Source organism: Mustela nigripes, chromosome 7 (assembly GCF_022355385.1).
Source record: "Mustela nigripes isolate SB6536 chromosome 7, MUSNIG.SB6536, whole genome shotgun sequence".
Taxonomy (NCBI): Eukaryota; Metazoa; Chordata; class Mammalia; order Carnivora; family Mustelidae; genus Mustela; species Mustela nigripes.
In genome coordinates this window covers 52,356,947-52,368,390 of record NC_081563.1, presented here as the reverse complement: position 1 = coordinate 52,368,390, position 11,444 = coordinate 52,356,947, and the positions used below count along the sequence as shown (strand labels likewise).

Here is an 11,444-nt window from a genome sequence, read left to right as displayed (position 1 = left end):
GATGCGGGACTTGATCCCAGGACCCCGAGATCATGACCTGAGCCGAAGGCAGTGGCTTAACCCACTGAGCCACCCAGGCGCCCCCAAAATGAAGTTTTTAAATAAACAACAGCATCATACAGCCTTTAATGTACAGTAAGCATCATGTCTCTCTAGGAAGAGTAGCTAGTGCATGCATTTCAGACTTTCTTGACCAGGGAATTTGTTTGTGGAAGACCTACAGTCTTAACAGGATATTTCTGCAGAATACAGTTTGTGAAGGGCTGCTCTCTTACAGTCTATAAACATATATCATAGACCCATTAGGAAATATGTAGGTAAGTTTTTTCCTTTAAAGAACTTAGGACTTACATACCTCTAAATGATACCTTGTTCACAATTCCATGTGGTAGGTAGAGGACTGAAATCTGTTCTTTTTGATTTCCTTATGGGGGACAAACGTACTTGGCAGAGTTTGTGTTCCTGATGTTGTGGGAAGAGTCCTCACCAGTTAAGGAAAACGGTGCTGAAACATTTTGAGTAACTAGATGACAAACTGTTTATGTAAGACAGAGTTTTTTGGAAATAATTCTATTTTATGGAAAACAGGCACAGTTTCGTATGGCTGTTGTCTAAAAAGACCTGGAGTTTGTTATAAATGAACATTATTGACACAATTCGGATATCATTTCATTGTTTGCTAAACTTGTGTCTGCTGCTTGTATCTGTTGAATTAGAAGCTTGTGTAATTTTTGTTGTTGTGTTTCATTCCGATTTGAAAATTAATTATGTATGTTAATGACTGGATGTGATCAAACAGGTTAACAAATATTTGAGGGTATCTTTTTCTTTTTAAGATTTTATTTATTTATTTAGCAGAGATCACAAGCAGGCAGAGTCAGGCAGAGAGTCAGGCAGAGAGAGAGGAGGAAGCGGGCTTCCTGCAGAGCAGAGAGCCCGATGTGGGGCTTGATCCCCGAACCCTGGGACCATGATCCGAGCCGAAGGCAGAGGCTTCAACCCACTGAGCCACCCAGGTGCCCCTATTTGAGGGTATTTTAAGTAGGAGTAGAGTTTATGCTTGGAAGGTAAGACAGCAATAAACATATGCTTTTAATTGACAGTGGATAGTTTAAAAAAAAGATCACACATATGAACACAAAATGTATGAATCCCAAATAGAACAAGCAACAAATAAGAAAGTTTGGACCTTTGTGGTCAGAAAGGTTTAATGGGGGCTTACCATTGAGTAAAATCAAGTAAGTCATGATGGTCCAGGGCATAGTTATTTTGTTTGTTTTGATTGGAACAGATGATTAGAAGGGAGTGTGTTAACCAGATAAAGCCCATTTCTCAGCCAAATTAACATTTCACTACCATTATAAATTTAAAAAGGATGTAGTGGAGTTATGGGTGAAGTTGTAGCTTGAACCAGAAAGCGATGATCATCAAATATGATCTGTAGTGTGGATTTTCACAGTAAGTGTAGATGTCTCAAGACCTCGTGTTTCCCACCTTGCATTTCTGTCAGGTATAAAAGTAGGTAAACAGGCATAGTCTTTTTTTTTTTAAACTGGGAGAGGAAGTCCAGGTCGGTGGTCGCTGACCTTGGTCCTGAATGATAGCTAAATCACTGTTTTCCTGAGACTCCGGTTAGAATGAGTTGTGTTGTGCTCTCATGGCTGGACAGCAACCAGTTTAATACAGTGTCTGGAACTGCAGAATATTCTTGCTCACATCTATTAGTGGTTAAGAGCATGTGTTATGGGGTTAAATTACCTTGAGTGCAAATCTTGGCCCAGTCATTTATTATCTGTGCAAGTTACTTCATTTCTGTGCCTTAGTGTCCTTGTCTGTAAAACTTAATATTTGAAGGGGTTGTTGTGAGAATTAAATTAATCAATCCATACAAAGTGCTTAGAACAGTCACTGGCACATGAATAGTATAAACTTAGTCTTTGTTATTATCTATACATATTTGCCTATACACTGGAGGGAATCCAAGAGAAAGGTGACTGGTGGTTGTGCTGCTTATTATGTCGTCTGTTATAATCAGTCTATGCTCCTGTGCACTCTTTTGTCAGACTCTAGTCAAGTTTTCTTCTTAAAAGAAACATTGTTTAATAATGGAAACTTAAGGGCGTCTGGGTGGCTCAGTGGGTTAAGCTGCTGCCTTCGGCTCAGGTCATGATCTCGGGGTCCCGGGATCGAGTCCCACGTCGGGCTCTCTGCTCAGCAGGGAGCCTGCTTCCTCTTCTCTCTCTCTCTCTGCCTCTCTGCCTACTTGTGATCTCTGTCTGTCAAATAAATAAATAAAATCTTAAAAAAAATAATGGAAACTTAAGCATAGTCTAATTACTATATGGAATTTGTGAGATACGATTTCAAGGAACACTGTGTCTTGGAGAAATGGGTCTTGTAAAATTTTAGGCTTACAGTTTTTGTTTTAATGGTTCGTACCTAACGTACATATTAAGAATAATACATTCTAAATATTTTAATGACTTCCTCTTTTTTTCCAGTAACAAAGCATGAAATAAATCCCCAGTGTTTTTCAAGATTATGTAAAAGGATTTGTAATTACCGCTCAGCACCTAGGACAGCACCCAGTGCAACACTTTGTACATGAACTCTGGCTTGAGGTTTGGGGTGTGTGCTCTGGATTCGGGAAAGAAAAGAAGAGAACATTTTGGGAAAGTTAACAATTCTCGTAAACACCCTAAAAGTATATGAATGGAGGATGGTTTCATGGCTTTATTTCAAAATGCTTTACACTGGCTGTAGAACCCACTTCATGACGTAGTTTGAGTTAAAATGATCTAATATTTGTGTTTTAACTTTCAGCTTTGTGTTATTCTTGGAAAATTTCGCACCACTTGTGAATTCCTTGAACCTGGGCATTGCAAACCCACTTCTGTTGGGCCCATCTCCTTTACACTTTGCTCAGATTAAGACTCAGTTGGCTCTTCAGCAGCTGAATGCCGTTGCCTCACATAGTTCAACACCACCTTATACATTATTAAATCAGGCTTTCTTGAAAATAGCCATGTCGAGACCCAGGTTTAATCCTCGAGGAAACTTTCCACTTCAGAGGCCGCGAGCACCTAACCCTTCTGGGATGAGGCCTCCAGGACCATTTATGAGACCTGGATCCATGGGTCTTCCAAGATTTTACCCAGCAGGGAGAGCCCGTGGAATTCCGCACAGATTTGCTGGCCATGAATCTTATCAGAACATGGGACCACAGAGAATGAATGTTCAGGTAACTCAACACCGAACTGATCCAAGATTGACCAAAGAAAAATTGGATTTTCATGAAGTTCAACAAAAGAAGGGGAAGCCTCATGGTAGCCGGTGGGATGATGAGCCTCATATATCTGCATCAGTGGGAGTGAAACAGAGTCTAACACAGGTTACAGAGCAGAGTCCTCAAGTGCAGAGCCGCTATACAAAAGAGAGTGCCTCAAGTATCTTAGCAAGTTTTGGATTATCTAATGAAGATTTAGAAGAACTCAGTCGCTATCCTGATGAACAGCTAACCCCTGAAAATATGCCATTAATTTTGAGGGATATAAGAATGCGAAAGATGGGGCGTCGATTACCCAATTTGCCTTCTCACAGCAGAAATAAAGAAACGCTTGGTAATGAGGCAGTTTCAAGTAATGTGATTGATTATGGGCATGCAAGCAAATATGGCTACACAGAAGATCCACTTGAAGTACGTATTTATGATCCTGAAATTCCAACAGATGAGGTCAAGAATGAATTTCGGTCACAGCAGAGCATTTCTGCTTCTGTTCCCACTCCAAATGTGATATGTAATTCTATGTTTCCTGTTGAAGATGTGTTTCGACAGATGGACTTCCCCGGTGAGTCCTCTAATAATCAGTCCTTTTTCCCAGTTGAGAGTGGAACTAAGATGTCAGGCTTACACATTTCAGGACAGTCAGTCCTTGAACCAGTAAAATCCGTCAGTCAATCCATTAGCCAAACAGTTAACCAGACAATGAATCAGTCTCTTATTCCTCCACCTATGAACCAGCAACCTTTTTCATCAGAATTAATTTCAGCTGTAAGCCAGCAAGAGCGGATCCCACATGAACCAGTGATTAATTCATCTAGTGTACATGGATCAGGAGGAAGCAAAAAGAATTACCGGTCAGAGGCTGACATTCCGATTCAGTCGCCCTTTGGGATTGTGAAAGCATCATGGTTACCAAAGTTTTCACATGCTGATGCCCAGAAGATGAAGAGACTTCCAACTCCCTCTATGATGAATGATTATTATGCAGCGTCTCCAAGAATATTTCCACATTTGTGTTCTCTGTGTAACGTAGAATGTAGTCATTTGAAGGTGAGTGTTTTTAAAGATCACTGTATAATGATACTCAGCGCCCAAATTTCCTCTAAATTTTTATATTGTGCTGGTCTTAACTAGGCATTGAGGACATGGCAGAAATTATTTGTGATTGCAACTTCCCTGCTTAGTTGTAATCTAAATGGTCCTGGCCTAAATACTGGATTGAGTGTTAGGCTTTCTGTATTCTTGTGACTGGGCACATGACCTAGTTTGTCCATGTACTTTGAACTTTTGGATTAGTTCTCTCAGAAAATTCATGCAACATAAAATTTATATAACATAAACCATGGACTTATAAAACAACATCTCATGAGTCAACTTTAAATAGAATCTGTTACTATAAAAATATAAAAAGTTGGAATAAAATATTTGTACTGCACACTTTCAAGAGACAGTGTATTGCAGCCTTGCATGTATCTACCTGTGTTGGGCTAAAAGACAGTTAATGTTAATTTTAATATTTTCTGATTCTAGCTAGACTAGGATTTTTAGTGTTTCATGAGAAGGAGCTTCCTAAACTTAATCCATAGCAAAATTGAGTCAAGAACAATTATTTTGGGGTTAGCTGTCAACTCAGAATAGTGTAAAATGGTAAACTTTAGAGAGAAAAATCTTAAAATAATAAAAAAGGCCTTAGGTACCTCTATCGTCAGTATAATTAGAAGAAAGTATTTTATAGAAGTGCTGAAGAGTAATGTAGAATATACTTTTTTGATAGTACAGTTGACTCTTGAACAGCTTGGGGCTTGGGGGTGCCAACTCCTGCACCGTTGAAAGTCCAAGTTGACTCCTTAAAAACTACTAATAGCCTGTTGACTAGAAGCCTTACTGACAGCATAGATAGTTGGTTAATACGTTTTGTATGTTAATAGTATTGTATACTGTATTCTTATGATAAAAGTAAGCTAGCGAAAAGAAAATAGTAAGAAGATGGTGAGAAAATACATTTATGTATACTGTAAAAATCTGTGTGTAAGTGGACCCGTGCACTTCAAACCGGTGTTCAAGGGTCAACTGTAATCGTTGGCGGATTTGTGTAGGAATTCTCCAGTATGATTTACTTACTTACATGTATTTGGAAACCACTGTTTCTTCTGTTCACTAATGGGATTTGTGGATTTATATTATAAATGGTCAGGAAGGAATGTACTTCCTATGGAATAAGCTTCGATTCAACGCCATATCATTGGCTATATACTTTGTATAGGTTTAAAAACCTATAGGTGTTTAATTCTCTTTTTTTCTACTTCCAGTGCTGCCCTTTTTTATTGTCTTTGTATTATCCACTCACAGATTTCAGCTGATGCTTTTGTTAACTCTAGCAAAGGAAAGTGACATTCTTCCTCATTTTAGCCAAATTTGTGGAGTTCTAGTAAAATAATAGTTGGTGTCCCTATCAAGGGAGATAGCCAAATCTTGAAAAATCTCAGAATAATTCATAGTACTTAGCCTTTAAGTAGTGCTGGTCTAAGTTCCTAATTGAGTAATAGGCTGTCTGTGTTCCATTTGAACTTTTAACTAGTCATGGTGAATCCAAGAAAGGTATATTAAAATAAAGAACTTAAAATTTTTTATTTTGTCGAATGGAAAAGGTATACGTTTATTCAGTAGGTATTTACTGATTACCAGTTTCATACATGGCTGTATTAGATGCTGGGCAGAAATGAGAGCTATATAAAATGAAGATGTTAGTCTTAAGCAGTTTAAACAGTCTCACTGAAGAGAAAAATTACACACCAAAGGAATTTTAAAAATTAGAGGGCATCACATGGTTCAGTGATTGCATTTAACTTTTTGGATGTGCTGTAGGGGAGAGAGATTTAATATATCTACTTTGACTTTAGGCTTATATTGGTTCAGGCCAGCTTTATTAATTTATCAACATATTGTGTTTTTAGCAGCATATAATTAAAAAGAAGTATAAATAATGCTTGCTTTGGCAGCACTTACCTAAAATTGAATCAATAGAGAGAAGATTAGCATGCCCCATGTACAAGGATGACATGTGATGTTCCATGACATGATATGTTCCATGTTTTTTGTAGTAAGTGTAGTTGCCGTCATCATCTCATACAGATAAAAAGAAAGTGCCCCTCCCCCCAAAAGTATAAATGTACTTTCTGACTTCAAAAGACTAGTTGGGTAAGATTTAGTGACAGAGACTAACTATGTTGAATCTGGCCTGGAAGGATTTGGGAAGGAAGACTTCATGGAGTTGGTTAAATATAGGTCTTAAATAATGAGTAGGCTTCAGATATACCTAGGGAAGGAGGAATGACATTTTCCATGTCAGCAGTAACAGTAGGTACCAAAGGCCTTCAAAAGCTTAGCTTAAGGAGTTTAGACTTGAGGTGAGCTTAAGGAATTTAGACTTGAGGTGAAAGGCATTAGGAAGCTAATTAAGGTTTTTGGTACATGAAGTGACATGTTCAAAGTGTATTTTAGGGAGATAAATCTGACAAATGTATGCAAGATGAATAAGAATGAGAAAAGATAATGGTAGGGCACTGAATATGAGGCTTCCCTAGTTCCTTCAAGTTTAAGATGGTGAAAGTCTGGGTTAGTATGATAAAAATAAAACTTCGAAAAATAAATCATTAGTAATTGATTCATTAGAATTCACAGAGATTGCCATTTAAAACACCTTTTCTTTTAATAACAGCATGATGGATCTAACTAATGAATTCTTTACTACTAGATGACCCCATGATAGGGATTTGTGAACATGAACATAGGTGGTACAAACAACTTCTCTTTTTCTGTGTGCTATATCTTGCTACCTTGTAAATATGCATTTATATGACATTGTAAATAATGTAGCCAATTAATGTAAAGTATCGACTGCCTTTTTTTTTTTTTTTTTTTTTTTGGCTAATTGTCATTTGACAGATAGTCCCCCACCGCTGAATCTTTAAAACTATAGCCTGAAAAGGGCAACAGTAGACTGTAAAATGTATTTCTTTTCTAAATTGGGGTTCAGATGTCAAGAGAAGGAGCTGTGCTTAGTTCAGATGTTATGTCTTTTGGGCTGTCCTCAGTTTAGAAGCTGTCTTTCTGACTTAAATAATTCAGTTTGAGAAAATATTAATTGACATAAAAGATTTTTGAGATAATTGGAGGATAGAGTAAACTCATATGGGTAGGTATTTTCACAGTTTGATTCTGTGCCTACTCAAGCCTGCAGTTTTACAAGCATTTCCTGCTTAGTAGGTAATTATCACTTTTTCTCTAGAGAGGCAGTACTGCTTTTGGATCCTTTTTATCTAATCTGGATACTCTAGACAGTCTAGAAATTGGGTGGCATAGGTATATTTATTGAGCTTAAAGCAAGTGCTATCATGAGTGAAGTGGGCCTGTTAAATAGTACTTGGTGTGAGTGTGTGTGTGTGTATTCATATGCATATATATATATATATATATATATATATATATATATATATGTTTGTATAGAACTGGAGAGTATGCCTCAAATAGGGCAGGTATCAGCATCAGCTGATACTTGCTATACAGAATACATCCAGTATTGTTTTTTCAAGAAAAGCTGCAAGTTTGGATTTGGGGGTAGAAATCACTGGATTTTTAAATGATGGCAACTTATTACTTATTCAAATAAAATGCTTTATGGTGTAAATAAATTATGCCCAACCACTATTTGCCAGTGTGTCTGTTTGATGTAAACAATGTCCAGTTAATGTCAAAGACATGGGTTCAGCAGTACTAGAGACTCTTCACTGCCAATCTCTTCTAGCTTCTATTTGTACCATTGAGCGGGATCTGCAGACATTTCTTTTTTGCAATCCACAATCAGTTTCATGGCTTAATGAAGTAGTTTAGGGTTTTTCCTAACCTGTTGCTGAGTATTATAAATAGCACACACTTGTCTTCAGATAGTTCTTGACAAGACAGATTCCAAAATTAGTGTCAACTGTGGTTTTAACTGTGGAAACTTCTAGTTTGTAGCAGTGACATATTAAAATGTTTTTGAAATGGATATGAATAACATTTTCTTCAAGGAACATTTTAAAATACAGAACCGTTGAGTAAGTTTTTTTTACCTATCCAAATGCCGGAGAAACAATAAAACATTGAGTAATAATACACATTGCTTTTAACTGTTTCACTTGGGGGACTGTATCTTTGAAAACTGTACATTGTCTTTTCTAAAAATTTTAATCAGATGTATCTTCCAGGAGCTGTTTTGTGGGTACACAATGTAATTTTAGGGCAGATTTATAAATGAAGTAATGTATTAAAAAAGCATTTTGTTCATTGTAAAGCTCTATGTAAGGGATATTGTGTCTTTGAAATGGTGTTACTTTCCCTTAAATCCTGAAAATAAATTAGATTTAATCAGCAGTTTTTCATATTTTTACTAATCTTATCCTTTATCAATATAGTGGGTACCTTGTTTGGAATGGTACTGACCTAAGAGGTAGGATTTTTTGTTGTTGATGTTGTTAGCTTGAATTTAGAGATACAAGTTATTGATACTATATTTTTGAGATGCCATTTCAGATACTATTTTATTTATGGAGTTTTTGGTGTTTTCTGGAGTATTTTTATATGTAAGATGAATTATTTCTGAAAAATGCTTTTATTTTTTCCAAGGTTAAATATATTTGATTTCAAAATGAGTATCCATGGGTATGATTTTTTAAATGTTTTCTATACTAAAATGTTTCAAAATGGCATCAGTAAGGTCTGGTATTAAGTACCTTTGTTTGGAGGTACTTTATTTTTGTGAAATATTATTGAGTAGTCAAATGTTATTTATAACTACATTTGTTAATTTTTGAAAAAAGAATCCTGTGTCATTTTTTAAAAGCCTAATTTCATAGTGTGAGGAATATTCTAATTTCAGTGCTTTTCTCCTTTCACAATAGGATTGGATTCAGCATCAAAATACATCTACTCATATTGAGAGTTGCCGCCAGTTACGTCAACAGTAAGAACAAATTTTTCTTTTTTATAGGTAGCAAATTTATGAAATAGTAATTTTCAGGTATGACTGTTTAATAACTTTAGTGTGGTACTTTAGAGAAAAATATTCTTAGAAAGCTATTGCATATTTGAAATATTTTATGAAGCATGTTTAATCTTTTTCCAAAAGGAGAGAATTAAATATGATGTTTTCTTCTCTCTCTAATTATTCCCAGTAGGTAGACTTAGTATCATGGGTTCATTCCTTGCTGGCTTGCCTGCTTTGTAGTGGTTTAACTATTTTAGAGTAGATAGCATTCCCTTTTCCTATCTGCTCCGCTTTCCCAAAGGACAAAAAACTAAAAACCACCCCAAACCAAACACCAATATTTAATTTCATGTGCAAAGCTCTCCTCTGGTTTAGAACCTATTTTAAGAAAAAACCTTAAAAAAAAAAAAAGAATAAACCTTAGTGGCACCTGGGTGGTTCAGTCAGTTAAGAGCCTCCTTTTCCGTTCACCTCTGCTCCTTCCCCTGCTTGCTTGCTCATGTGTATGTGCTCTCTCTCTCAAAATAGATAAATCTTAGGGAAAAAAAAGAATAAACCTTAAGTGGGAGATAAACAAGCTAAATGTGTTGGTTCCTCAGCATTGTTTCTTCAGTTCTTCAACCTTTTGCCCTTTTTTTTTTTTTAAAGATTTTATTTATTTATTTGACAGAGATCACAAGTAGGCAGGGGGGTGGGGGAGTGGTAAGTAGGCTCCCTGCTGAGCAGAGAGTCCATTGCAGGGCTCCATCCCAGGACCCTGGGATCATGACCCAAGCCAAAGGCAGAGGCTCAATCCACTGAGGCACCCAGGCGCCCCAACCTTTTGCTTTTCTAAGACAGACACCTATGAAGGTGAAAAGTGTAACTTCAGCAGGAATCTCTTATATATCTCATGGAGTAACAAAATTCAGTTGTATTCCCTGTACTCTACACAATGATATAGTTGTGTGAAGTTACCGGTCCCTAAACTGATGATAGGAACATGTTTTGGGGCAAATGATTTTGTCACAGCTGTTTTGGGTTTTGGTTTTGTTCTTTATGAAAACATTATCAAAATATTTTGAGATTGTTCAGGACTCTTCCAGTCATGTGATAAACTTAATTCAAAGTAGTTTTTATTTTATTTTATATTCATTATTATTATTATTATTATTGTAAGATTTTATTTATTTGACAGAGATCATAAGTAGGCAGAGAGGCAGGCAGGTGGGGGAGAAGCAGGCTCCCCACTGAGCAGGGAGCCTGATGTGGGACTCGATCCCAGGACCCTGAGATAACTACCTGAGCCGAAGGCAGAGCCTTTAACCCCCAGAGCCACCCAGATGCCCCTTATATTTATTTTTTAAAGATTTAACTAATTTATTTTTTTTTTTTTAGAGATTTATTTATTTTGACAGAGAGAAATCACAAGTAGACAGAGAGGCAGCCAGAGAGAGAGAGAGAGAAGCAAGCTCCCTGCTGAGCAGAGAGCCCGATGCGGGACTCGATCCCAGGAACCCTGAGATCATGACCCGAGCCGAAGGCAGTGGCTTAATCCACTGAGCCACCCAGGCGCCCCTAACTAATTTATTTTTTTTAGAGAGAGCCAGAAAGGGCAGCAGGACCTTGAGTAGGGGGAGGAGCATGGAGAGAGGGAGAAGGAAGGGAAAGAATCTTGACCAGGCTTTACACTGAACGTGGAGCTCGATGCAGGGCTCTGTCTCATGGCCCTTAGATCATGACCTGAGCTGAAACAAGGAGTCTGACTGCAGACTTAAGCGACTACATCACTCAGGGACCCCAAAGTCATTTTTATTTTTATTTTTATTTTTTTTAAGATTTTATTTATTTATTTGTCAGAGAGAGAGAGAGAACACGAGAGTGAGCACAGGCAGACAGAGTGGCAGGCAGAGACAGAGAGAGAAGCAGGCTCAAGGAGCCCAATGTGGAACTCGATCCCAGGACGCTGGGATCATGACCTGAGCCGAAGGCAGCCACTTAACAACTGAGCCACCCAGGCGTCCCCAAAGTCATTTTTTTTTTTTTAAAGATTTTATTTATTTGACAGAGATCACAAGTAGGCAGAGAGGCAGGCAGAGAGAGAGGAGGAAGCAGGCTCCCTGCTGAGCAGAGAGCCCGATGTGGGGCTCGATCCCA

General features: G+C 37.5%; 1 protein-coding gene and 1 non-coding gene across 6 annotated transcripts in view; both read left to right on the top strand.

Annotated features, from left to right (window-relative positions):
• ZNF638 (zinc finger protein 638) overlaps positions 1 to 11,444 on the top strand; it is a 133,435-nt gene that overhangs the window by 62,247 nt on the left and 59,744 nt on the right. For 4 of the 5 annotated variants that reach the window (XM_059405885.1, XM_059405884.1, XM_059405882.1 and 1 more), the window contains exons 2-3: positions 2,824 to 4,333; positions 9,223 to 9,284. In XM_059405885.1, the coding sequence (XP_059261868.1) occupies positions 2,824 to 4,333; positions 9,223 to 9,284 (1,572 nt within the window). The remainder of the gene's footprint in view (positions 1 to 2,823; positions 4,334 to 9,222; positions 9,285 to 11,444) is intronic. The other variant, XM_059405887.1, reaches the window with a different exon arrangement.
• LOC132022895 (U6 spliceosomal RNA) lies at positions 6,268 to 6,379 on the top strand. The gene has a single exon (XR_009405784.1). It is a non-coding gene; the product is annotated as a U6 spliceosomal RNA (small nuclear RNA).